The sequence below is a fragment of the Macrobrachium nipponense genome, chromosome 44 (assembly GCF_015104395.2).
Source record: "Macrobrachium nipponense isolate FS-2020 chromosome 44, ASM1510439v2, whole genome shotgun sequence".
Classification (NCBI taxonomy): Eukaryota; Metazoa; Arthropoda; class Malacostraca; order Decapoda; family Palaemonidae; genus Macrobrachium; species Macrobrachium nipponense.
This window is the reverse complement of record NC_087221.1, coordinates 21,646,439-21,672,317: the sequence shown is the minus strand read 5'-3', so window position 1 is coordinate 21,672,317 and position 25,879 is coordinate 21,646,439. Positions and strand designations below refer to the sequence as shown.

Below are 25,879 nucleotides of genomic sequence, written 5' to 3'. Positions count from 1 at the left end.
TGGGGCTCACCCCCCCCCCGCGCGAGGGGACTTCCCCCCCACTAATCACTACTACTGTTATTTCCGTAGGTGCTACTGCCACGAGGGTGGACCTTGGTGAGGTATGGGCGTCCTTCGATTTGCAGGGCGTGCCTAGTGTCCAGGGGCTGCGGTTCTATGTCTGGGCCTGCTGCGGTCACCCATGGAGTGGTGACCACGACAACGATATCGACTCCAGGTGACGACGTCCCTCCTCACCTGGTGTACTCGCCTCACGTGGTACCAGTCTTGCCTACAGCCGCTGTGAGTGCCGTTCGCCGTACCGAGAGGGGGCGGCCCCTGCCGCCGCCACTCGTGGTTGCCGCGCTGCCGCGACCACACTTCCGCTGCCCTAGAGCTCGCCCCTGGACCTGCCGCCGGTACCAGGATGTTGCTGGCTGCTGCTCCACCTCCTGGGTTTCCGGTGCTGCCTGTCGTACCTGCCGATTCTGTGCTGACTGTCCCTGCCGTTGCTGCGCTGGCTGTCCCTGCCGTTGCTGCGCTGGCTGTCCCTGCCGATGCTGTGCTGGCTGTGCCTGCTGTTCCTGAGATGCCCATACCTGCTGACGTCGTCCCTGTTCGTGGTGGTACTACCCCAGACTTTGGTCTGTCTGTACAGGTGCGTCCGGGCCCTGTGGCTTCGGCTACAGCAGCCCCGGCTCCGCCCTGGATGGCAGATCTTACGTCTCCCTGAGGAAGCTGACGAAGAAGAGGAGGAAGGTGTGTCGTCGTCGTCGTCTTCATCTTCTTCATCGTCGTCTTCATCTTCTTCATCGTCGTCGGCTGCCGCCGCCTCTTCCCCTTCGACTTCTAAGGCTTCACAGCTGAGGAAAGAAGAAAGTTGCCTCCTCCCTCCTAAGAAGTCTCCTCGGTAGTTTCTCGGGACCCGTCTCACCTCGGTGGGACGGGGGAGGGTTCCTTCCGCTGGTCCTCCTGCTCCTTCGGGAGCGCCCGTCTCTTCTTCCGCAAGGAAGAAGACTACGGGGACCAGAGGGGTACCGGCTAACACCGGTACTTCCTCGCCTGGTGTCAGTGGTTCTGCCACTGCATCAGGGTCCGTCTCGGCCTCTCGTTCGCGGGAGGTACCGAGTGTACGGTCGCCTACCAGCGATCGTGCAGCCAGGAACCAGACCTCTGAGCCCGCTCAGCGTCAGGTTCACGGCACGGAGCGGAAGACTGGTGACAGCCGCTCACGCGACTCTCACCAGACCAGCTCTCGCTTTCGCGGCGACCAGCTGGCTACCCGGGCTGACTGACGGTCCACGACCGGCCACGGGCTGAGCTGGAAGAGGTCCCCCCGTTCGCTGGTGCCAGCCACGGCTGGAACCAGCGACGTGACGTGCCGTGAGGACAAGCACCGGTCTCACCGTGACAGTGGAGCCTGCAGGTCGCCTGACCGTCGCTCTCACAGAGAGCGATCGGGTACGGCAACCAGCACCAGCTCTTCTGACACTCGAGATCGGGGCCGCTGTGCTCAGTCCAGCTGTTCTCCACAGCGAGATGGTTCGACCAGGCCTGCAGCTCGATCGCCACCGCGGGTTGACGATCGCCTGCAGCCCTCCAAGCCTGCTGGTTCTGCCAGCGAGCGAGGAGGGAACGTCAGGTCTGCCTCTCCCGTACCTTCAACCTTCTCGGGTTACACTGGGAGGAGCGAGGTATTGAGGAGTGATCGTGAGGGGTGCGCCCCTCATGATCCCACCACGACGCCCTACGTGCCAGGCACGGTTCTTGGACCGGCCAGGACGTATGCGCAAGTGGCTGGAGGAGACCGAGAGGGCTGTCGCTGTTCCCCCTTCTTAGGAGGAAGGTTCTTGGAATATGCTCTTGTTCGAAGGGCTTAACGGTCCTACTCTGCAAGATGCTGTGACTTCCGAGATCCAGAGGAACTTTGCCGAGGTTATGGCGCTGATTCGTCAGCACAACGACCTCGGGGAAGGATCGCCGCTCCCACCAGCAGAGCCACGTCTCGGCTCGAGTTGTTTTGGGGCCCGAGAGGGAACCCAAATCGACGGTGGGTCTGCCGCGATCGGAGCTTGCCGACTGTGTTGAACCAGGTACTCTCTCGTCTCCGGACAAGAAGGCTCTCTCAGTTCTGGCTGGTCGAACAAGCTACTTCCACCTCCTCTACTGCGACAGAGGCGTTTCTATGTGTCTTCGGACACCGTGTTTCAATACCCCTTCGGTCCTCCTGAGAGGTTTCGACCTCGACGAGGACTGGAATGAGTCGGAGGACGGTATCGGCTCTCTCCTGTCAGGTGTCGATCAGCCCCACCCAGACGACGTTCACAGTGGCGGCAGACCCTTACCTACAGTATGAGTTTGTAACCCTCCTCGGGAAAACGTTTTCTCCTGATGATAAGTTTTCCCAGGCTCTGAGAGGCCATCGCCTTACGGTGATGGCCGCTCCTTTTCTTCTCCAACTGCTAGTTCCGCTGGGAAGGCGAGCCAGTATCCAATTCCTCCCCCATTCCCTCTCTCTTACGGCTACGAGGGAAGGGGAGGGATCCTACAGAGATTTCTCTGTAAGATCCCACGTTAGGGACTGCGCTACCGGGGGCCGGACCTTCGGGTCCTACCTGACGTAAGCCCCGGTCGTTGAGGAGGGATCCTGCCCCTTTTTTCGATTTCTACGGGAATCGAGAGGACCACCAGCCGATATCGTTTGACGAATTCGGTGGGGGTTTCGCAGAGTGCTTAGAATTCTACGGAATTTCTAGCGCACTCAGAGTGTTCGAGTTTTTTACGATCTCCAAACACTTAGGCGAGACCACGGTCCAAAGTGAGCGAGAATCCCCGATAATTGTTACACACCCTATAATCGGGAACCCTCGCTTATGCTCGAACTTCCTGTAATTTCTAGCATTTTGGAAGAAGACTTGCTGCTGAAAGAAGAGTATCTCACAGTAGGCGATTAAACCTGGAATAGAGAAGAACGGACGGGAACTTCCAGTTTGGCTTGAACTATCGTCTTCGGTATTCTGTTCACCATTGAAGCTTTCCTTTGGGAAAGACTTCTCCTTCACTCTCTTGACTAGAGAACGAAGGCGGTCGATCTCCAATCCTTATTCTCATTCCTCGAGGGGAAAAGAATTTAGGATGGAGGTCGTTGTACAGAACCTACAAATATACTACGTATATTACCCTCGCGACATGATTCTTTTAACAGTTGAATTGTCCGGGGGGTAGGTGCATACCGTAGTTAACTCTACGGTTTGTGTACCGAGACGAATTGTATCTTAATGAACTGCAACTCGGGGTTGCCTGCAAACCTCCCAGCAGTTATCAGTTTTGATTTTAGATACTTGGTATTGTCACGACAACACCAAATCAGCTTTTGTATTTACCGAAATCCGTTTCGTTTAAATATAATTGCTCAAGCGTATTCTTTATGCTCGATGGTTCTAGCCGAACGCATTCCTTCGTGGAAGGGATTACGTGGCAACTCAGGATGACGAGTCACCGAGAGCTACTGCGTATTGAACTGCCTGTGCCTGATAGCAGCTCAGTATCAGCTAGGTCTCCGAGATGCACGGTCGGTTACGTCTCTCTCTCCCCTGGTTTGATTGACTACCGAACCGTATCTCTACCCAACAATCATGGACTTAGGTCTCTGATTAACGGGGATTCTCGCAATAATGAAGGACCATCTACTGCTGTGACGCTCGATTTCATCGCCTTCGACATTGCGAGAATTTTGTTCACAGTAGATATCTCTTGTGGGACTCTTTCATCTTTCTGTTTACCGCATGAGGGGGGGGGGTAAAAACAAGAAGTCTGTACTAGTCTCCCGCTGCATCGCACCGCGATAATGCGAATGATTTTTGCAGACATCTGAGTTTGTCTTCAAAATATCTTGTATTCGCAGGTGTGCAATTATGCATTGTTCGCCCCGAATTAACAGATGTGTCAGAAGACATCGCCTACTCTCCGACCTGACAGCTCTACTTCCAAATGTTCAGCCCATGAGAAGCAGTTCTTCAGGCAGTATTTCCCTGTGTCTTCATTACTGAAAAGCGCTCCGCTTTCATTGCAACTACGATCCTCACCGGACAGCAATGAATAGCGGTTAGCGTTCTCAGTCTTTGTAGCACAGGTTCAGAATCTTGAGAATCCTTCTCTCGATTCAGCTGTGAAGACGTAGGTTGTACACCTTCGTCTTCAACAACACATAGTGTTGTTTCTCCTTAGCTGAGAGTCAACTATACTATGAGATATCTTGCCATCAGGGACTCAGTCTCTAGAAGGCAATTGACTTTCGCCTGTTGGGCACATGCCTTAAGAGAATCATCACCTCGCCGTCTGGCATCGGTGACGAACAAATTATTTTGTTTAGTCTCTTGGCATAACCCACTTTTAAGGCGAAGGTCACGTGACTTGCTCGGGTGCTTGGACAACTTGCCTCCTACCGAACGCCAGTCAGTCGGCAGCTGTCAGAGCGCCCAAGTCAGTTACGAACTTCGCTGTGGACTTAGTTCGGTTGTTCCATAACGCTTTTGTCTTTTCTTCGTCGTAACGGCTTGTCCCAGTACCCATACCATCGACACCCACCATTGAGTGTCGTGTCCTATCCACTACCGGAAGAAGAGTTCATTCACTGCATGGGGATAGGAGAATGTGAGACACTTCGCTGCAGACGGACAGACCAGTATGGGTACAGGACATCACCGAAGTCGAGAAGATGGGATAGGTTCATGCGACCATTCCCTTCTTTTCCTCTGAGGTAATCGCATGACTTTTCCTGCGAAGTCAAGCATCCAGGGGGATGGGTGGGGATTCGTGACGCTCGATTTCGTACCGAACTTCGTAGCAAAGGACTCAGAACCCTTCGTCCCTGACGATCGGTTAGAGTCCCTTCACAATCCCCTCCCTAATGGACTTCACCGCCTTCGATGCGAAGGAGATGCTGCTTTGTCCTGTGAAGCGCGACCGCGCTTTCTGAAGAAACTCGACATCCAGGCTGAGTGTTGAAGACTCTTCGGTCAGCACCAAAGTGACCTAGAAGTACACTCCCTCGAGTTACACAAGAACTTCTCCGTGGCGCAGGTACTGAAGGCAGGGGTGGTCTGGTACAACCAGACCACTGGCACCTCCTTCTACCTTTTGGATATTGCCCACAGGTCCTTGGATTGTTTCCTTGGGACCCGTGGTGGCTGCTCAACACGTTGTGTAGCTACCCAGACCCTAGCAGCTGAACAGCATCGAGTCCTGGTGTGACTGTAAGAATAGATAAGTGAATGAGAGAGTGACTGGCTTCTCTTCCTATCTTTTTCTCCCCCCACCCTCTACCTATGGGTAGAGGGATACGGTCATCACCTTGCTGGATAAGGACGAGATGCAGGTGAGCTACTCGACAGAGCCCCATCCTATCCCTTTCACTAGGGATGGGAGCGAATATCCACCACTTCCTCCTACAAGTGGGGGGGAAGTGGATGCCAACAAGAGACAAACCATAACTTTATGTTGCCTCTTGCAAATAGGAACTTGTTCTTGTTTGCTGGTACGAAGAGATACGCTTGCCTCTCTCTTAGTACTTGGTCCAGAGGTCTGACCATTGATCCTGCGGTGCACACCCCGATCAATCGGACAGAGGCTTGGATCCCTCCCTTGCTCTTACGACCAGGGAGGCATTCCAAGGTTGGGCGAACACCAGTCTGTTCACAAAAGACTCAGATTCCTCCCACCAAGAAGTGAGTCTTCCTATTGTAAAAGGACCGAAGGTTTGTATGCCGTGTCGGAACAAATGACAATTTGTCCAAAATTTGCATCCTAACTATACAAACCTGAGGTCCTTTTACACATAGTCCCACCTCATGCCACCCCTCACTCTGCAGTTTTTGCTTGGGCCAAAAGCAAAAGTGATTGTTTACCTCCCAGTCGCGCGCGCGCGCCTGTCGGACAAGCAGTTAACTACCGAACCCCTTGTTCGAAAGCTTACGACCTATCCAGCTGCCGCTAGTAACCTTCCTATTGTAAAAGGACCTCAGGTTTGTATAGTTAGGAAAAATGCAATTTTATACATTCAACTTCCCTGCCAGATATATACTTAGCTATAGACTCCGTCGTCTCCGACAGAATTTCAGATTTCGCGCACACGCTACAGGTAGGTCAGGTGATCTACCGCCCTGCCCTGGTGGCAGGACTAGGAACCATCCCCGTTTTCTAATCAGAATTCTTCTGTCGCCGGACCATCAACATTGTTGTTGGTTCCTCTCGATTGGTTTTTCTTTTTTCACCGGCAATTGATCTTCTTGACCGACTTTTGGTGACGTATCTGGATTGTTGGATTGGCATACGCTTTTGTGGACTGTTTTGTGGACTTGATTTTGGATTTTTTCTTTAAATATGTCTGACTCTGGTATGGTTGTGAGACGTTGTGTGAATGTAGGCTGTAAGGTGAGGTTGCCGAAAGCTTCGGTAGACCCTCACACGGTATGCAAGAGGTGCAGGGAGTATGAATGTTCTTTTACTAATACTTGTAAAGAATGTGAGAACTTGAGTGAGAACGAATGGAAGAATCTAACTAATTAGTTTAGTTAAAGAGAAAGAGTGAGGAAGGCTTCTCATAGAAGTTTAAGTAGTTCTAGATCTGAACTAATTCCAAGCTTGGGATCTTCCCCAAGGGTAAGTATTGCTACTTCTCCTTCCATTGCAGCCCCTTCTCCTATTGCAGAACCTGTAGATCCAGCGAAAGAACTTGCAGATCTAAAAGCAGCCTTCAAAATAATGGAAAACAAAAAATGGCTGCCATACAAGGTAAGGCGTAGTGATTTGTCATTAGACAGTGATATAAGTGGTCCCCAGTGTAGTGGTAGGGGGCATCTGGTCGGCTCAGCAACGCTCCTAGGTCTAGACCTCTTCCAAGCTCACATGCCCAGGAGGAGAAGGAATGTCGAAAGCCGAAAGGAGGTTGTGGAGAATCCCCACCGATCAGGTGTCCCTTCGGCGGTTTCTGTGACACCCCAGACTGCCAAGGACAGCTATTGTAAAAGCGTCCTACGTGAGTGTTTCTCGTCGTCGGGATCTTCATCACCGAGACGTGATTGGAGAGATTCCGATCGATCTCGGCCTCTCAAGAGGAGTTGGAGGGCGCCGACTATTGACTCGAGCCCTGAAAACTTCCCTGAGGAGTCTCCATCGGGAGTTCAGAAGGCGAGAAGAGCCATTCTTCCACCAGAGTGAGAAGTGGAGGTCAGGATGTGGAGGCTATGGACCTCCTCCCATCCTCCTTCCCCTCCTCCCGAAGAGGATAAAGAAGGAGGCTACAAAGAGGTTCATGATGGCGATGCAGGAACAGATTTCGTCATTTGTAGGAGTCCTGTCAAAGGAGCCTCCTAGAAGAAAGACACTGATCCCTTCCTATTAAAAGATCCTCCAGACGTATGGAGGTATCTACCTCCAGGATCGATACTTCCTACCCGAGGTGAGGTTTCCTGTACGAACCTGGATGAAACAATCAGACGTCTGGCACCGGCCAGGAATGAGGAGTCACCCAGGAGGCAGGAGTCCAAGAGCCAGGAGTGAAGGAGTCCGACCAGGAGGCAGGGAGCCAAGAGCCAAGGAGTGTGGAGGCATCCAGGGCAAGAGGCAAGAGCCAGGAGGCTAGAGCCAGGAGGAAGAGCCAGGAGGCAAGAGCCAGAGGCAAGAGCCAGGAGGCAAGAGGCAGGAGTCAAATAGAGGCAGGAGTCCAGGAGCCATGGAGGGGCAGGAGGTCAAGAGGCAGAGCCAGGAGTCCGGAGTCCGGAGTCAGGAGGCAGGAGTCCGGAGTCAGGAGGCAGGAGTCAGGTAGGTCAGGAGGCAGGAGTCAGGAGCAGGAGGCAGGAGTCAAGGCAAGTCAAGAGCCAGGAGTCAAGAGTCGGGGACTCGTTCCTGGAGTTATGACTCTTCGCCAAATGGGAGCTCCTCTCCTTCAGAACATAGGAGAGATCTTGGAAGGACTCTTCCTCAAAACGGGAACGTTCTCCTTCGTCGGATCGAGGGTTAGACGAGTTGTCTGACGACGATCCTCCTGCTAATGAGGGACTTTCTAGTTACAAAGTCTTGGCCTCTTTACTACTTCAAGAGTTTGGAGATTCTCTTAGTCCTGCAGCTCCTCCTTCTCCTCGTTCGCTCTTTTCGAGCTCAGCTACGGCTAAATCGTCGGCCTTCTTGAAAATGAAGCCTGCGATATCAATGAAGAAGGCACTCCATTCTTTAGATTCTTGGATGGACAAGAAGAAGGAGTTAGGAAGACGGTATTCTGCATGCCTCCTTCCAGATTGCACGGGAAGAGAGGTATTTGGTATGGGACAGGAGAGACTATGGGTCTTTCTTTACCCGCCTCTGCAGATGCCGACTTTTTCCAGTTTAGTGGAGGCCACTAGACGTCACTCCTTAGGATCGGTCAGAGCGACGTGGAGCACTTCAGAGTTGAACCACTTTCTAAAGGGACTTTTTGTCACTTTAGAGGTGTTCAATTTTCTGGATTGGTCGCTCGGAGTTCTGGCCAACAAATCTAAGGATCCGGAGTTTTCTGAAGAACCCAGAAATTCTCCATAGCGTGCTGTCCTGCATGGACAAGGCAGTACAGGACGGTTCAGGTGAAGTGGCTTCACTTTTCGGTGCTGGTCTCCTGAAAAAGAGATCAGTGTATGGTTCCCTTTTATCGAAAGGGGTTTCTCCGAGCCAGAGGACTGCCTTACTGTTCACCCCGCTATCAGATCATCTGTTTCCTTCTCAGTTAGTCAGGATATATCTCGCTCACTAACTGAGAAGGCGACACAAGACCTACTTACTCAAACGTCCAAGAAAGGACGACCGGTAGTGGCGACGGTTAAGAAGGAACCTCGTCCTACTCAGCAGCCCTTTCGTGGAGGTGCAACGGCTCGTCCCCCTGCCAGAAAAGAGCTCTGAAAAGAGAGGAAGGTCTTCATTTAGACCATTCAAGAAATCTAAGTGACTTGTTGCTCCTCCAAGCACCAGTGGGCGCCAGACTCCTGAACTTTGCAGGAGTATGGGAACAAAGGGGAGCCGACCCTTGGTCAGTGTCGGTCCTGAAGAAGGGATATGTAATCCCCTTCGACGACAAACCGCCCCTAACATCTACGCCTCGGGAACTGTCAGCGAGGTACAGAGACCCGTTAATGCGAAAGACTCTCCTTCAGATGGTGGAGCAAATGTGGGAAAAAGAGGCCATCGAACTGGTACAAGATCCACACTCCCCGGGATTTTACAATCGCCTTTTTCTAGTACCAAAGGCATCGGGGGGGTGGAGCCAGGCCAGTTCTGGACGTAAGCGCTCTGAATCGCTTCGTACAGAAAAAGAAGTTTCGTATGGAAACGTCCGCCTCTGTCATGTCGGCGCTTCGCCCAGGAGATTGGATGGTCTCTCTGGACCTGCAAGACGCCTATTTCCACGTTCCAATTCACCATCAGTCAAAGAAATATCTTCGCTTTGTGATAGGAGACAAGATCTTTCATTCAGGGCTCTGTGCTTCGGTCTGTCTACAGCCCCACAAGTATTCACCAACCTGATGGCGAATGTAGCAAGATGGCTTCACCTAGAGGGGATAAACATCTCCCTCTACTTGGACGACTGGCTGATCAGGGCCAAGTCGAAGAGTCAGTGCTTGGAGGACTTGGAAGTAACAAGGAACATGATAGATTCGCTAGGGTTGCTCGTCAACCTCGAGAAGTCACAACTGATCCCTAGCCAGAACTTGGTCTATCTGGGGATTCAGATGGATTCTCGGGGTTTTCGGGTATATCCTTCGCGAGAAAGAATCGCTCGAGGTTTGTCGAGAATCTCGAGCTTCTTAGAGAGAAAGGACAGCTCAGCGAGGGATTACCTGAGCCTTTTAGGGACCCTGTCCTCATTGGAAAAGTTCTTCTCTCTAGGGAGACTTCACCTTCGCCCTCTTCAGTTTTTCCTCAAAGAGGTGTGGAGCTGGAAGACGGGTCAACTCTCGGACATCTTCCAACTTCCACAAGAAGTAAAAGATCATCTGAGGTTGGTGGATCCCTCAGCTTCAAAAGAACGAAGGCTTATCGCTTGCTCTGCAGAACCCAGACCAAGTGTTGTTTACCGACGCTTCGGAGTCGGGATGGGGAGCGACGCTGGGAGCAAGGGAGGTGCAGGCACCTGGACAAAAGGAACAGGTGTCCTGGCACATCAATTGCAAGGAAACTTGTGGCCATACACCTAGCCTTAAAGTCCTTCGAAAAGATAGTCAGAGACGGGGTAATACAGATCAACTCAGACAACACCACGGCTCTGGCTTACATAAGAAAGCAAGGAGGCACGCACTCGTTCTCCCATCTATCAGTTGACAAAACACTGTTAACCTGGACGGAAGAAAGAGGCATAACTCTCCTCACAAGGTTTGTTCAAGGGATCAAAAATGTGAGAGCGGACAGACTGAGCAGGAGAAACCAGTCTTCACAGAATGGACTCTTCACGAAGAAGTGTGCGAAGTCTTTGGTCCCTGTGGGGGAGACCTCACTAGACCTGTTTGCGACGTCCTCTCCAAAAGAATAGAGACCTTTTGCTCTCTAGTAGAGGATCCGAGAGCCTTCGCAATAGACGCGTTTCTCATGATTGGTCGGGTGTGGACGCTTACGCCTTTCCCCCGTTCAAAATCCTGGGGGAAGTGCTCAGGAAGTTTTGTAGCTTCGAAGAGCACGAAGTGATACTCATAGCCCCATTTTGGCCAGCCCAGGAATGGTTCACGGAGGTACTGGAGTGGATAGTGGACTTCCCCAGATCGCTTCCAAACAGACACGATCTACTCAGACAACCCCACTTCGAAGGAGGTTTCATCACAACCTCCCAGGTCTCGCTCTGACTGCCTTTCGACTATCGAAAGACTTGTCAGAGCGAGAGGCTTTTCTCGCGAGGCTGCGGGCTCTATCGCTAGAGCCCGCAGAGCTTCGAGAAGAAGATATACCAGTCGAAGTGGGAAGTCTTTAGGAGGTGGTGTAAGGTTCAGAAGCTGTCCTCCTCCAGTACCTCTATAGTGAATATTGCCGATTTCCTCCTCTTTCTGAGAAAGGAGTCACACCTACTGTCTCGACAATAAAAGGATACCGAAGCATGCTGTCTTCGGTTTCAGGAATCTAGGCCTAGACATTGCTAACGACAAAGATCTACACGATCTAATTAGATCTTTTGAGACGTCGAAAGCAGCTACTCCTAGAACACCTAGTTGGAATCTAGACGTGGTCCTGAAATTCCTTTCATCGGACAAATTCGAACCTTTACATCTGGCTCCTTCCGCGACGTCACTAGGAAATGCTTGTTCTGGGGTGCTCTCGCTACAGCCAAGAGGACGAGCGAATTACACGCTCTGGATTCCACGGTGGGGTTCAAAGGAGATGCGGCCATCTGTTCTTTCCAGACAATGTTTCTGGCAAAGAACGAAAACCCATCAAAACCTTGACCCAGAAGTTTTGAGGTAAAAGGCCTATCTAACCTTGTAGGCAGAGAGATAGAGAGATCTCCTGTCCAGTGAGAGCTCTTAAACTTCTATTTAGAGAGGAAGAGACAGATGGGAGCTTGTCAACAAGGTCTTTGGTGTGCAGTGAAGAACCCCAAACGACTCATGTCAAGAACGCCTTGGCTTTCTTTGTGAGAAGCGTTATTACGGACGCTCACAAGAACTGCTCTGAGGCATCCTTCGGTCTTCTAAAGGTCAAGACGCATGAAGTAAGAGCAGTAGCAACGTCTTTGGCGTTCCAAAAGAATATGTCTCTGAAGAATATCATCGGAGACTACATATTGGAGGTGCAATTCAGTGTTTTGCATCTCATTATCTGAAGGACGTGAGAGTGACCTATGAGAAGTGCTTCTCGCTAGGTCCTTTTGTATCAGCAGATACAGTACTGGGTCTTGGAGCAAAGACTGATCCTTAATTTGTGTGTTTTTTATCGTACATAAACCCTCTTCGTCAGATATGTGCTTGGTTTTCTAGTAGCAAGCTCACTACTGTCGCACGGGAGCAGAGTGTCATTGCTGGTAGGCGATCAAGGGTTATGTATGACTAGTAGGGGAGTACAAAAATTTTTTTTTTTTGTATATTTGTAATGAAAGTGTAATTATGTTTCGAGTTTTTTGGTTGTTTGTGAGGAGTTCGGGGATGACTCCTTACAATCTTAGAACTAACATGGATGTTAGGATCAGGTGATCGGGATCGGTTTTGTGCTCCTTGAACAAGGTGTATTGTCATGTAAGTGGAATAGCACCCAATGACAAAGGCCCTTTAGGCTCTGCCGAGTAAGTGGATAAGACCCCATTGGCAGACCCAGAAAACTCTAGCCATAGATCATTATCTCGCTGAGGCTCTTGAGGCTAAGCAGACTACAAGGCAGTAGCCGCGAAGTCTTCGACCTAATAAGGTAGGAACCAAGGTTTTATAAATACCTACAACATATGTTGTTTACCTGTCTATTTCAGTAGTTAGCTGTCTCTTACCCACCACCAATGGGTGCTTGCTAATCAGCTAAGTAATATCTGGCAGGGAAGTTGAATGTATAAAAATGATATTGTCATGTTACAATAAAGTTTTATACATACTTACCTGACAGATATATACGATTAATAGCCCACCCAGACCTCCCCGCAGGAGACAGGTGGAAGAGAAGAATTCTGATTAGAAAAAACGGGGTATGGTTCCCTATGTCCTGCCACCCAGGGCAGGGCGGTAGATCACCTGACCTACCTGTAGCGTGTGCCGCGAAATTTGAAATTCTGTCGGAGACGACGGAGTCTATAGCTAAGTATATATCTGTCAGGTAAGTATGTATAAAACTTTATTGTAACATGACAATATCATTTTTGGACAAATTGTCATTTCAAGGAATAATTCCTTGGGGAATGCATTTTTCAAAAGACAAAAATACACTTTATATTTTTACAGCATGCAACGATTACTTTAGTTTGATGTGATTACATTAATATTACAGTATGGTACTCTAAGCAGTACAGTAACATCTTTTTTTTTAATCATAAATGTATATTCATTCACGAAAAAAAATACGTATGACCACTGTGACGTCACCAAACCTAGTCTCGTTCGTACACAATATGATAGTGGTTACACCGTTCAACAAACTACCGATGCATTTTTACGTAAGTATCCTCTAAATTCTGTCATAAATCACTTACTTTTTTGTGGAGCCCGCCAAATACTACGTATATCCCGGAAAATTAACAAAATCGCGAATTTTATCATAGAGCAAGATTCACTAATTACTGTGTTTTCTTCTTCTTTTCATAACTTAATGATTTTTAGGATACACTCATTTACAATGTTCAAATACTATGAATGTAAATAGCAAATTTCTCTCTCTCTCTCTCTCTCTCTCTCTCTCTCTCTCTCTCTCTCTCTCTCTCTCTCTTTTATCACTCGGCAGAAAAAAAACTATAATACTTTGATCTACTATTATCGTAATTAAAAGAACAAAAAGGTCTTTTTATTCTTTCTGTGATTTACGAAACTGCTTCAATACACTTTTATAGTTGACTCAAAAAATGATTATCAACCATATAAACGTATTACAAGAGAATATCTATCTATCCAATGTTTTAATTCTTATCCACCATAAAAATATTTCCAAAATACAAAATTTCATTTTGTATTTCTCAAGCTAAAACTAGTAAGAGTACTCGTCCTAAGCTGGTCTTAAAGCTATTCAACCAGTAATCTCATCCCGCCCCTCTCTCTCTCTCTCTCTTCTTCTCCTCTCTATTCTCCTCTTCTTCTCTCTCTCTACCCGCCCCCCTCTCTCTCTCTCCTCTCTCTTTATTTTACACTTGCAGAAAAAACTATAATAACTGATCATTATTATCGTAAGAAAAGAACAAAAAGGTCCTTTTATTCTTTCTGTGATTTACGAAAACTGCTTCAATACAACTTTTTTAGTTGAATAATGATTAATCACATTTATAAACAGTATACAAGAGAAATCTTATCACTATCCTGTTTATTTCTTATCACCATAAAAATATTTCAAATACAGATTTCATTATTTATTTCTCGAGCTAAGCTAGTATCAGTACGCTCGTCCTAAGCTGGTCTCTCAAGCTATTCAACAGTACTTCTCCCAAGCTGCTCTCCTCTCTCTCTCTCTCTCTCTCTCTCTCTCTCTCTCTCTCTCTCTCTCTCTCTCTCTCTCTCTCTCTCTCATCTCTCTCTCTCTCTCTATATATGAATTACTGAATCATAATACCATAAACTATTATATACAAAGTTAATGATAATAATAATTCCATTAATAAATTCATTTCTTTTGGCAACTAAATTGTTTTCCAAAATAATTCTTTCGGTAATAAACGTCCATCAGCTGATTCTAAACGTAAACAAAAGACAAAACTAGATTTTTATTGCTGTATTTTGCTGTTTATACATTAATATTATAGTTGGGTGCTGTAATCTTTACAGTAAATCATGTGTTTTTATCATAAATATGTTCATTCACAAAATAGATATACTATGTACTTTTAGTTTGGTGCAGCAGCCAAATCATGAAAATGGAAAGGAATTGTTAGGTAATATACTTTTGTTTGCTGATCTCATGAAGGGGAAATTGAAGATAGGAAAGAATAACTTTGAAACTGTCTTGAATTTAGTTTAAGGTGATAGTTGAGACATATTTTGGTGGGGCTTGAACTAAAGTAGGCAGTTTATAAACATTGAAATAGTGGTCTTGGGTGGGTTAATTATTTAAAGTAGGGCAGTTTAAAACAGCAATTTTTAGGTGGTATCAGGATAACACGGGTATTTACTTATCACGGGGGGTTCTGGGCCCTATCCCCGTGATTATCGAGGCCCTACTGTATGTATTAAAAATGTGTGTAGTGAGTTTTACTTATTCTTATATTTGAAGTCCTTGTCTGCTAGCCTATTCCTCTTTTTTTTCTATCAAAATGCACTTGTTCGTTCTTTACAGGCTATCAGCAGATCTCTTACTACTAGTACCTTGCTTAATGTTTCCCTTTCCAGATCTACCATTATTATAGTATCTTCTGTTGTTTCCGGGCTAGATATTATTCTGGTTACATAGGTTTCAAAGGAAGTGCTGTATGAGAATGTTTTCAAGTACTATGTTGACTCATTTCTGATAAGGCAGGAGAGTTGTAGCTCCTCTTCCCCTGCCTCCCAACATTCCCCATTTTCCTTTGGCATCTCATTTTTTTTCACTTAGCTGATTCATGTGGACTCAGCTGAGTCTCTTCAGACAAACCCTTTCATCCGGTCATGGATGCAATGCAACTACTCTGTTTTATACCTTTCCAGGTTAAGTTCAGCCCTCAGTTTCTGGTAGACGGCCAATTGCAAGGGTCGTGGTATGCTTGGAGAGACTTACGAGCAGAACTTTACGTTGTTGGGACAGTGAAGAGTGTTATTTTTCCTTTCAGGTTATTCTCCACTGGTTTAGTCACCTGTTCATTTGTCTTCTCCAGCAGATGTCTCGTTCTATAGTAGGAGGTTGCAACTTTTCCTAGCTCCATAAGCAACTGGAGATTGGCAGCCATTGTTGGACACATTGAAACTTAATAACTTTATGTGTCTGTCCCCATGCCTTTTGGTTTTTCCAGCATGCTTTTAGTGATTTTCCAAAAGAAAGATCAGGTGTTCTGGTGGGCATGCAGGAGACATTTTTTCAAACCAGTACAACCTCAGTCACACACTTTTTACCTTTATTAAAAGTGAACATTGATCATTTGAGAGCTGTTGCAACTAGTTTTAGTGTTAGGACAATGTTTTGCTTGAGGATAGGATTTAATGTGCTGCAATAGAAGTGCAATTTGGTTTTGCCCTCTCACTACCTTTCACTACTTAAGTATGCAGAATTGTGTTTGAAGACAGTAAACCCCTTAGTCTGCTACTAGTAGCAGGGTAGTCATTTCCTGAACTGAAGAAAGAGCAAACCTTTAGGCTCTTTGTTTTAAATCCCAGCTCTTAACATTTTGGAGAGCTGGAGGTACATATATATTGTATAGAAGCATACATTTTTATCATAAAGTAAGTATTTATTTTTAGTGACGTGTCTTATAGGGCTTCTGGACCCAGGCACAGGGATCCCCTCACTCCACTCCTGTTTCATTTTGGCTGAATTGAAGCAGTTTTATCTATAAGGCTGCTCTTCACTGCACACACACGAGAGCCTTGCTCCATGAGGGGTTCAACTTCTGGGGGTAATAAGATCCAGAAAGGATTCCAGATCAGGCAAGAATGTTTTGGGTTTCATGCAAGAAACCTTTGGTGGAATTGGCTGAGTAGATTTTACCTAGCTGCACTACCCACCATCCTCTTCTCAATGTTGTAATCAGGTAACTTCAACTGTAGGTAAGAGGCATCCCAAATGATATAAATTTTCATAATAAAATGTATTTTTTGGATACTTACCTACTGTTAAAGTAGACCCCACTCAGCCTCCCAACAAATTAGCAGGCTGTCAAGGAGAATTCTGATGAGCTAATACATTCGAAAAACACATGGTGGAAAACAGGTGTACTATCCAGTCATCTGGGCAGTGATTCAATCTTTTGTTTGATTGTTGACTTGCCAATTGGAGCAGAGACGTAAGCTAATTTCAACAGCAGGTAAGTATCCAAATTATAAATTTTATTATGAAAAAGTATATTTTTTCTTCCTAAGGTTCATGGTTTGTCTCAGCCATAGATGTGAGTTACAGCACATTATTTGCTTAGTTTCATACATTCAACTTCCCTGACAGATATATACTTAGCTATAGACTCCGTCGTCCCCGACAGAAATTCAAATTTCGCGGCACTCGCTACAGGTAGGTCAGGTGATCTACCGCCCTGCCCTGGGTGGCAGAACTAGGAACCATTCCCGTTTTCTATCAGATTTTCTCTGTTGCCGGTGGTGTCAACATTGTTGTTACTACCTCCTGACTGGAATTCTTTTTTCAACGCAATTGATCTTCTTTCGGCCGACTTTTGGTGACGTACTTGGATCGTTGTACTATTGGCATTCGCTATCGTGGACTTGTTTCTGGACTTGCTTTTGGATTTTTCTTAAGAATGTATGACTCGAGTGTTGGTGTGAGAGTGTGTGTGAATGAAGGCTGCAAGGTGAGGATGCCGAAGGCATCGGTAGATCCTCACACTGTATGCCGACGTTGTAGAGTTGTTGAACGTTCTTTGGCTAACACCTGTAATGAGTGTGAAAGGTTGAGTGCTGAAGAATGGAAGACTCTAACTTCTTACTTGAAGAAGTTAGAGAGAGAGAGAGTGAGGAAAGCGGCTTCTAAAAGCCTAAGTAGATCTAGGTCTAATGAACCTTTATCTAGTTCTGTAGCTTCTCCTCATAATATAAATTATTCTCCCTCTGTATCAGGCCATTTACAGTTTGCAAATCCGACAGATTCTGCATCGGAAATTGCAGACCTGAAAGCTACCCTTCAAAGGATGCAAGTCAAAATGGCGGCTTTGGAAGGTAAGCAGAGTGATTTTGATATTTCAAGTGATGTAAGTGTTCCCAGTGTAGTGGAGGGGGCGTCTGATCGGCTCTGACACTCCCAGGCCTAGACCTCTTCCAAGCTCCCTGGCCCAGAGGAGAAGGAATGTCGAAAGCCTTACGGAGGTTGTGGAGATTCCCCACCGGTCAGGCGTCTCTTCGGCAGGCTCTGTATCGCCTCAGACTGCCAGGGACCGCTATAGAAAAAGCGTCCTGCGTGAGTGCTTCTCTTCTTCAGGATCTCCCTCGCCGAAGCGCGGGTGGAAAGACACAAATCTGTCTTGCCCCTTGAAAAGGAACTGGAAAGAGCCTGCTTTTAATTCTAGCCCCGAGCGCTTTTCAGAAGAAGAAGCTCCCTTGGTTATCAAGAGAGCTAGGAAAGATGTTTCGGCTCCCTTTGCTGCAAGGGAACCTCAGGCGCCTTCCAGATCGCCCTCTCCTCCTTATGAAAAGGAAAGAGAGGCGTCGACCAAGAAGATCCTGTTAAATGTACAGGAATAGTTAGCTTCTTTGGTGGGAGTCCTTGTAGAAAGGACAAGCTGCCTATCAAGAGGTTGTCTAGACGCCGATCTCCTGCCAGGCGCAACGAACCCTCCAGGGGAGATGTCGCACAGGTGGCCGTCTCTGTTGGGAACGAAGCATTGGACAGGCGAGAGGAAGAAGAAGAGGCGCCAGGCATCATCCGAAAGTGATTCGCCTACCAAGAGAGAAGTTCTAGCAGGGCGTGAAGAGCCAACCAGGCGCAAGGCGCCAGATAACAACCAGGATCCTTCCAGGCGCCAGACGCCAACCAGGCGCAGGGTGCCAGCCAGGAGCAAGGCACCAACCAGGCGCGAGGAGCCAGACAGGCCCCAGGCGCCAGCTAGGCAAGATTCGCCAGTTATTGGACATAGAGAGGCGATGTCACTTAGTCCCTCACCTATTAGAAGTCCTTCGCCTTCGGAAAGAGTGAGGTCGAAGGAAGAAACATACGACAAAAGGGATCAATCTCCTTCTGACCCTCTCGAGCTAGAGGAAGTTTCAGAAGAAGAGGCTCCAAATAGAGAAGGACTGTCTAATTATAAGGTTCTCACAGCACTACTTCTTAAAGAATATGGAGACACTCTGACCCCAGCCGCTCCTCCTTCTCCTCGCTCTCTCTTTTCGAGTGCTAAAGCTTTGAAGTCGTCATCCTTCCTTAAAATGAGACCAGCCATTTCGATGAAGAGGGCTCTCCAGTCTCTCAGTTCCTGGATAAAATCGAAGAAGGAACTGGGGAGGACGGTGTTTTGTATGCCTCTCGCCAGACTGACGGGCAGAAGTCACCACTCTCTTTGGAGCGGGAATTTTAAAAAAAGAGAGCGGTTTTTAGTTCATTTTTTACTAAAGCCGTCTCTCCCTCGCAGAGAGCCGCTTTACAAACTTCTAAGAAGAACAGACCTGTAGTCATTGAAGAAAAGAAAGGGGCTCGTACATCTCAACAGCCCTTTCGTGGAGGCCCTCCTTCTAGAGCACTCTCCAAAAGGAAGGTTACAGAAAAGCGAGGAAGAGCTTCCTTCCGACCCTTTAAAAAGGGAAAATGAGATCAAGATCCTCCAAACACCAGTAGGTGCCAGGCTACAGGGATTTGCGGAAGCCTGGGCACGGATAGGAGCCGTCACCTGGTCGCTGTCGGTTAGAAGGGATATTACATCCCCTTCAAGGACAGTCCTCCCCTGACGTCAACACCTCAGGAACTGTCCGCCAGATACAAGGACCCCGTACTGAGGGATACTCTTCTACAAATGGTGGAACAAATGTGGGACAAGAGGGCAATCGAACTAGTACTGGATCACAACTCCCCGGGATTTTACAATCGCCTTTTTCTAGTCTCGAAGGCTTCGGGGGGATGGAGACCAGTCCTAGATGTAAGTGCACTGAACAGATATGTGGAGAAGGAGAAGTTCAGTATGGAAACATCTGCATCAGTCCTTTCAGCCCTACGCCAAGGAGACTGGATGGTATCTTTCGATCTTCAGGATGCCTATTTCCACGTCCCAATTCATCCTTCGTCGAAGAAGTACCTTCGTTTCATGATGGAGGTAAGGATCTATCAGTTCAGGGCCTTGTGTTTCGGCCTGTCTACAGCTCCTCAGGTTTTCACGAGCTTGATGAAGAATGTGGCAAAATGGCTTCACCTAAAGGGAATAAACATTTCCCTCTACCTAGACGACTGGCTCATCAGAGCCAGATCGGAGAGACAGTGTTTGGAGGACCTTACAACGACACTAGACCTGATAAGGTCACTAGGATTACTCGTAAACCTCGAGAAATCTCAGATGATCCCCAGCCAGAACATGGTTTATCTGGGGATTCGGATGGATTCTCGGGGTTTTCAAGTTTTTCCTTCTCAGGAGAGACTCACAAAAGGTTGCGTAAAAGTCTCCAGCTTCTTAGGGAAGGAGCGCAGTTCAGCGAGGGAATGGTTGAGCCTTCTGGGGACCCTTTCCTCGCTGGAACAGTTCTTTCCGCTAGGAAGACTTCATCTTTGTCCCCTGCAATTCTTCCTAAAAAGGGTTTGGAACTGGAAGACAGGACAGCTCACAGACACATTTCCGATTCCTGTAGAGGTGAAAGATCACTTTAAGTGGTGGTTGCCCCCTCTAGAGGAAAACAGAGGTGTGTCCCTGGAAATTCGGAACCCAAACCAAGTGTTGTATTCCGACGCTTAAGAGACGGGTTGGGGAGCAACTTTAGGAACAAGAGAAGTGTCAGGCACCTGGACAGAAGAACAGGTGTCATGGCACATCAACTGCAAGGAGCTCTTAGCCATACAACTTGCTCTCAGGGGCTTCGAGTCGATAGTCAGAGACGGGGTAGTTCAGGTAAACTCAGACAACACCACCGCTCTGGCTTACATACGGAAACAAGGCGGGACGCACTCGTTCTTCCTCTATGAATTAACGAGAGACCTTCTAGTCTGGGCACATCAAAGGAATATTATTCTCCTGACAAGATTTTTCCAGGGAGAGAGGAACGTGAGAGCGGACAGGCTGAGCAGGAGGTACCAGGTCCTTCCCACAGAATGGACCCTCCACTCAGAAGTGTGTCAGGGTCTCTGGTCTCTTTGGGGGAGACCTCAAATAGACCTGTTCGCCACGTTCCTCTCCAAAAGGATAGACATCTTCTGCTCGTTGGTAGAGGACCCCAGAGCATTCGCAGTCGACGCCCTTCTCCTAGATTGGTCGGGCCTAGATGTATACGCCTTTCCCCCATTCAAGATCCGGGGGGAAGTGCTCAGAAAGTTTGTGGCCTCAAAGGGGACAAGGATGACACTGATAGCCCCATTTTGGCCCGCTCGAGATTGGTTCACAGAGGTAATGGAGTGGACGGTGGACTTCCCCAGGTCTCTTCCAAACAGGACAGATCTGCTCAAACAACCCCACTTCGAGAGGTATCGTCAAAACCTCCCCGCTCTTGCTCTGACTGCCTTTCGACTATCGAAAGACTCATCAGAGCGAGGGGCTTTTCTCGCAAGGCTGCAAGCGCAATCGCTAGAGCCCGCAGATTTTCTACAGTGCGAGTATATCAGTTGAAGTGGGAGGTGTTCAGGAGATGGTGTAGGTCGAAGAAGCTGTCCTCCTCCAATACCTCTGTGACCGAAATTGCCGATTTCTTTCTTTTCCTGAAGGAGGAATCACACCTTTCTGTTTCCACCATAAAGGGATACAGAAGTATGCTTTCAGCCGTATTCAGGAATAGAGGCCTAGAATTGGCTGACAATAAGGATCTGCACGATCTAATTCGGTCTTTCGAGACTTCAAAGTCAAGGGAACCAAGAGCTCCGAGCTGTAATCTGGACGTAGTCCTGAGATTCCTGACTTTGGAAAAGTTCGAACTTCCTCATCTTGCCTCCTTTCGAGACATTACAAGAAAGTGTTTGTTTCTGTTGTCCCTCGCTACGGCAAAAAGAATTAGTGAGCTGCACGCCCTAGAGTCTCGTGTGGGTTTTAAAGGAGACGCAGCCATCTGTTTGTTTCAGACTCGTTTTCTAGCGAAGAACGAAAATCCTTCAAAGCCCTGGCCCAGGAGCTTCGAAGTAAAAGGCTTGTCTAACCTAGTAGGTAGGGAGGCAGAAAGGTCCCTTTGCCCAGTCAGAGCACTAAAATTCTACCTGGATAGAAAGAAGCAGATGGGGGTTCTCAACAAGGTCTATGGTGCTCTGTAAAAGACCCGAAAAGACCTATGTCAAAAAATGCCTTGGCCTTCTTTGTTAGAAGTGTTATAACGGAGGCGCATAATAACTGCCCAGATGACTCCTTTAAACTTTTGAGAGTAAAAGCTCATGAAGTTAGAGCAGTCGCGACGTCACTTGCATTTCAAAGAAATATGTCTCTAAAGGATATCTTGGAAGCGACATATTGGAGATGCAATTCAGTTTTTGCATCTCATTACTTGAAAGACGTTCGGGTAACTTACGAGAAATGCTTTTCTCTAGGTCCGTTTGTGTCAGTGGATACGGTCCTGGGTATGGGAGCAAGCACCGATCCTTAATTTATTTATACGTGCGTGACCCTCTTGTTGGATATGTTCTTGACTTCCTGCTGGCAAGAGTGCTAGATGTCACACAGGCGGCCGTCACTTTTGCTCAGTAAGGAATTCGGGTTGTATCTGACTAATAGAGGGGTACAAAAATTTTTTTTTTTGGTACTTTAATGTTTGCGTCATTACTGTGTGATTCGAGTTATTGGTTGTTTGTGAGGAGTTTGGGGGATAACTCTTGACAATCTTAGAACTAACACAGGTGTTAGGTTCGGGTGATCGGGATCGGTTGTGTGCTCCTTAAATAATGCGTGTTGTCATGTTAGTGGATTAGCACCCATTGACAAATGCCAGTTAGGCTCTGCCGAGTAAGTGGATAAGACCCCATCGACAGACCCACAAGAACTCTTGGCCACAGATCAATATCTCGCTAAGGCTCTTGAGGCGAAGCAGACTCCTAGGCAGTAGCCATGAAGTCTTCCGCCTAATCAGGTAGGAACCAAGGTCTATAAATACCTACAACATATGTTGTTTACCTGTCTATTTCAGTAGTTAGCTGTCTCTTACCCTCCACCAAAGGGTGCCAATCAGCTAAGTATATATCTGTCAGGGAAGTTGAATGTATGAAAATGATATTGTTATGATACAATAAAGTTTCATACATACTTACCTGGCAGATATATACTTAGCTATAGACTCCGTCGTCCCCGACAGAAATTCAAATTTCGCGGCACTCGCTACAGGTAGGTCAGGTGATCTACCGCCCTGCCCTGGGTGGCAGGACTAGGAACCATTCCCATTTTCTATCAGATTTTCTCTCTTCCACCTGTCTCTTGCGGGGAGGCTGGGTGGGCCATTTATCGTATATAAATGCCAGGTAAGTATGTATGAAACTTTATTGTATCATAACAATATCATTTTTATTTGTCTTTGTTTTCACTAAATTTGAATTCTTACTTTCACAGGAAAACTGCTCGGAATTTTAATTTGCCCATGAGTAAAGCTGCCAAAACAACAATTGTTGAAGTTGAAGAAATTGTGGAGACTGGAGAAATCCCAGAAGACAGTGTTCATGTTCCAGCTTTATATGTTGATCGTATCATCCTTGGTGAAAAATATGAAAAGAGAATAGAGGTAAGACTACTGTCATCTCTATGTCGTGCATTCCAATGGATCGAATTACTGGATTATTTTCAGCTTCTGCAGAAAATTAATGTTGATACCTGAATTCATTTGTAGTGAAGTTTCATGAAAGATGTTTCCCACTCAAATACAGCCTTTTCTCTAGTTTCACTTTTATATTAAAAAATTATTCATATTTTGGAAGCATCTTGCCAATTAAAATTTATTCTGTAATTTGATTAATGACTATACGTAGTATATTATCAGCCCCACAAATTAAACTTGGGGAGATATTGTAGTTTCAGATGGAGTTGATTTACCAAGTTTTCTGTTACAGCGTTTAACATTGCGTAAGGAAAAGAAGAAGAGTGCTGCAGCATCTAATCCTGCCGTTGCAATGAGAGAGAGAATTGTAAGAAGGGCAGCTCTTGAATTTAAAGATGGAATGTATGCAAATCTTGGAATAGGAATGCCGATGCTAGCCAGTAACTATATTCCAGATGGTGAGTTACCTACTTTTATTAATTTTTTTTTAATATTGGGATCTTCAAAGTTAATTCCTTAATTTTAATTTATGTAAGCACTACTCATGTATGAAATCCTATTCATTGTACTCACTGTCTTAATACTGCTGCTTTCTCTGAAGTCTTAGATTTTTTTTCTGTCATTCCTTTAACTAGATTTAATTTTTCAAAATATATTTTGTGAATATACCTGGTATGAAGGTTATGAATGATGTACTTGTAGAATTTTCTTATAGATTATTATAGTAAACTCCTTGTGTCACTAACTGATTTTCTCTACATTGAAATTTATTTAGACATTAATACCATTAAGTATTAAAGGGATCTTCTACAGTGTGCCTTGCATGGCACACCATAGACAATACTAAAGGTTCTTAGCAGCATCACTTCAGTCTCAGCTGTGGTGCTTTATGCCTTGTACTCTGCATCCATTCCTGCATAGTTTGATGAAAATACTTTGCTCAGATTTTCACTTCACACAATAATAAATCTGCTTAGAGCGCTTTTTGAAAGCAGAAGCGTGACATCAGTCTGGGGTTGCTGTTGTACATTGCAATAAAGGCTTCCATGGATACTTTGAGGTGTCCTTTCTCTTTGGTGTTCCTTCCATAGCTGTTCGCTGTAAGGTCTGGCTGAAATTTTATATAAGATGACGTATTTTTGTATGTATTGAATGGTTAAGGTGGTTAGTTTGCAAGGTTGTAGAAACTTTGGTGGCACTACTTGAAGTGCTTAACTAAATTTGTAGAATAAAATTCTGCAGAACCAATATTCTTTGTAATATTTACTATGCTTGTTTCAATAAAGAAAATCCCAAATGGGGATAGTACCCTCAGTGCACTGTAGGCATAACTTCAAATTCTTTTCAGAGTCCCTTCAGTCCTTAGCTAAACTCCTTTCATTCCCTTTTACTGTATTCATTCATATTCTCTTTCTTTCATCTGTTGTTCCACCCAGTGCTAACAGTTGTTTCATAGTGCAACAGCATTCCTCTTGTAACATCTTTAAAACCATTATACTCCGTTTCCAATTTGGCACTGAATGACTTCAGGTTCCAGTGCTTGGCCTTTAGTCTAAATTATATATTCCATTCCATTCAGGAAAGGGAAAGAACATAAGGACAACCATTTTCAAAGTGGAAACAAAATATGATGATGTAATGTTTTTGTACAAGTAACTTACCCAGCAGATATATACTTAGCTATAGACTCGGTCGTCCCGACAGAATTTCAAAACTCGCGGCACACGCGACAGGTAGGTCAGGTGATCCACCATTCCCGCCGCTGGGTGGCGGGGTGGTCTGGAACTATTCCCGTTTTCTAAGCCATAATTTCTCTGTCGGTTGAACGGACAACACCTATTGTTCGTTCCTCCATCTTGGATTTCAACTCGTTTGCCGAGAATTTGGATTGGTTTTTTGGGTGACGTATTCTGTTTTTTCTCTGGCTTGGCATACGCTTATTGTGGACTGTTTTTCGACTTTGGTTTTGACTACTCTTTCACGATGTCTGACGCTAAGGCTTCACCTATGTTTAGAGTTTGCAGTAGGGAAGACTGTAAGGTTAGGCTGCCTAAATCGGCATTAGATCCGCATAGTATTTGCGCTAAATGCAGGGAGAATGAATGTTCTTTTATTAACACCTGTGTGGAATGCGAGAACCTTACGGAGCTTGAATGGAAGGAATTATCATCATATGTTAGGAAGCTTGAGAGAGATAGAGTGAGGAAGGCTTCAGCTAGGTCATCTAGTAGATCTTGCTCCTTAGAACAAGAAATTAACTCTCCTTCTAACAATTTTCCCTTAGCCTCAGCTGCTTCTCCCTGTTCTGAATCCAAAGATTCTTCATCAGAGAGGGAAAATGTAAAAGCTTCAATTAAGAAACTTCAAGCTCAGCTACGAGCTCTAAACCAAGGTAAGAGTGGTGATAGTGACTTGTGCAGTGTCCCCAGTGCAGTGGAGGGGGCGTCATTGCTCCTAGGCCTAGACCTCTTCCAAACTCCCAGGACCAGGGGAGGAGGAATGTCGAAAGCCGCAGGGAGGATGCAGAACATCCCCAACGGTCAGGCGTCCCTTCGGCAGATCCTGTTGTTAAGTCCCCCCAGGCTGCCTCGGATTGCCGCAGAAAAAGGCGTCCTAAAGGAGTGTTTTTCGGCCTCAGACTCTTCCTCTCCTAAACGAGGATGGAGTTCGGCCTCCGTTCGCGGCCTTTGAACGATAAGTCCTGGAAGGGCCGCCTAAAAGGAGACGCTGCTGAC

At 46.6% G+C, this 25,879-nt stretch overlaps 1 protein-coding gene across 1 annotated transcript in view; it reads left to right on the top strand.

Moving 5' to 3' along the window:
• The window catches only part of LOC135204086 (succinyl-CoA:3-ketoacid coenzyme A transferase 1, mitochondrial-like), a 142,397-nt gene that overhangs the window by 60,532 nt on the left and 55,986 nt on the right, over nucleotides 1–25,879 (top strand). Inside the window, exons 6-7 of the mRNA XM_064234084.1 lie at nucleotides 22,943–23,111; nucleotides 23,437–23,602. Of these exons, the coding sequence (XP_064090154.1) occupies nucleotides 22,943–23,111; nucleotides 23,437–23,602 (335 nt within the window). The remainder of the gene's footprint in view (nucleotides 1–22,942; nucleotides 23,112–23,436; nucleotides 23,603–25,879) is intronic.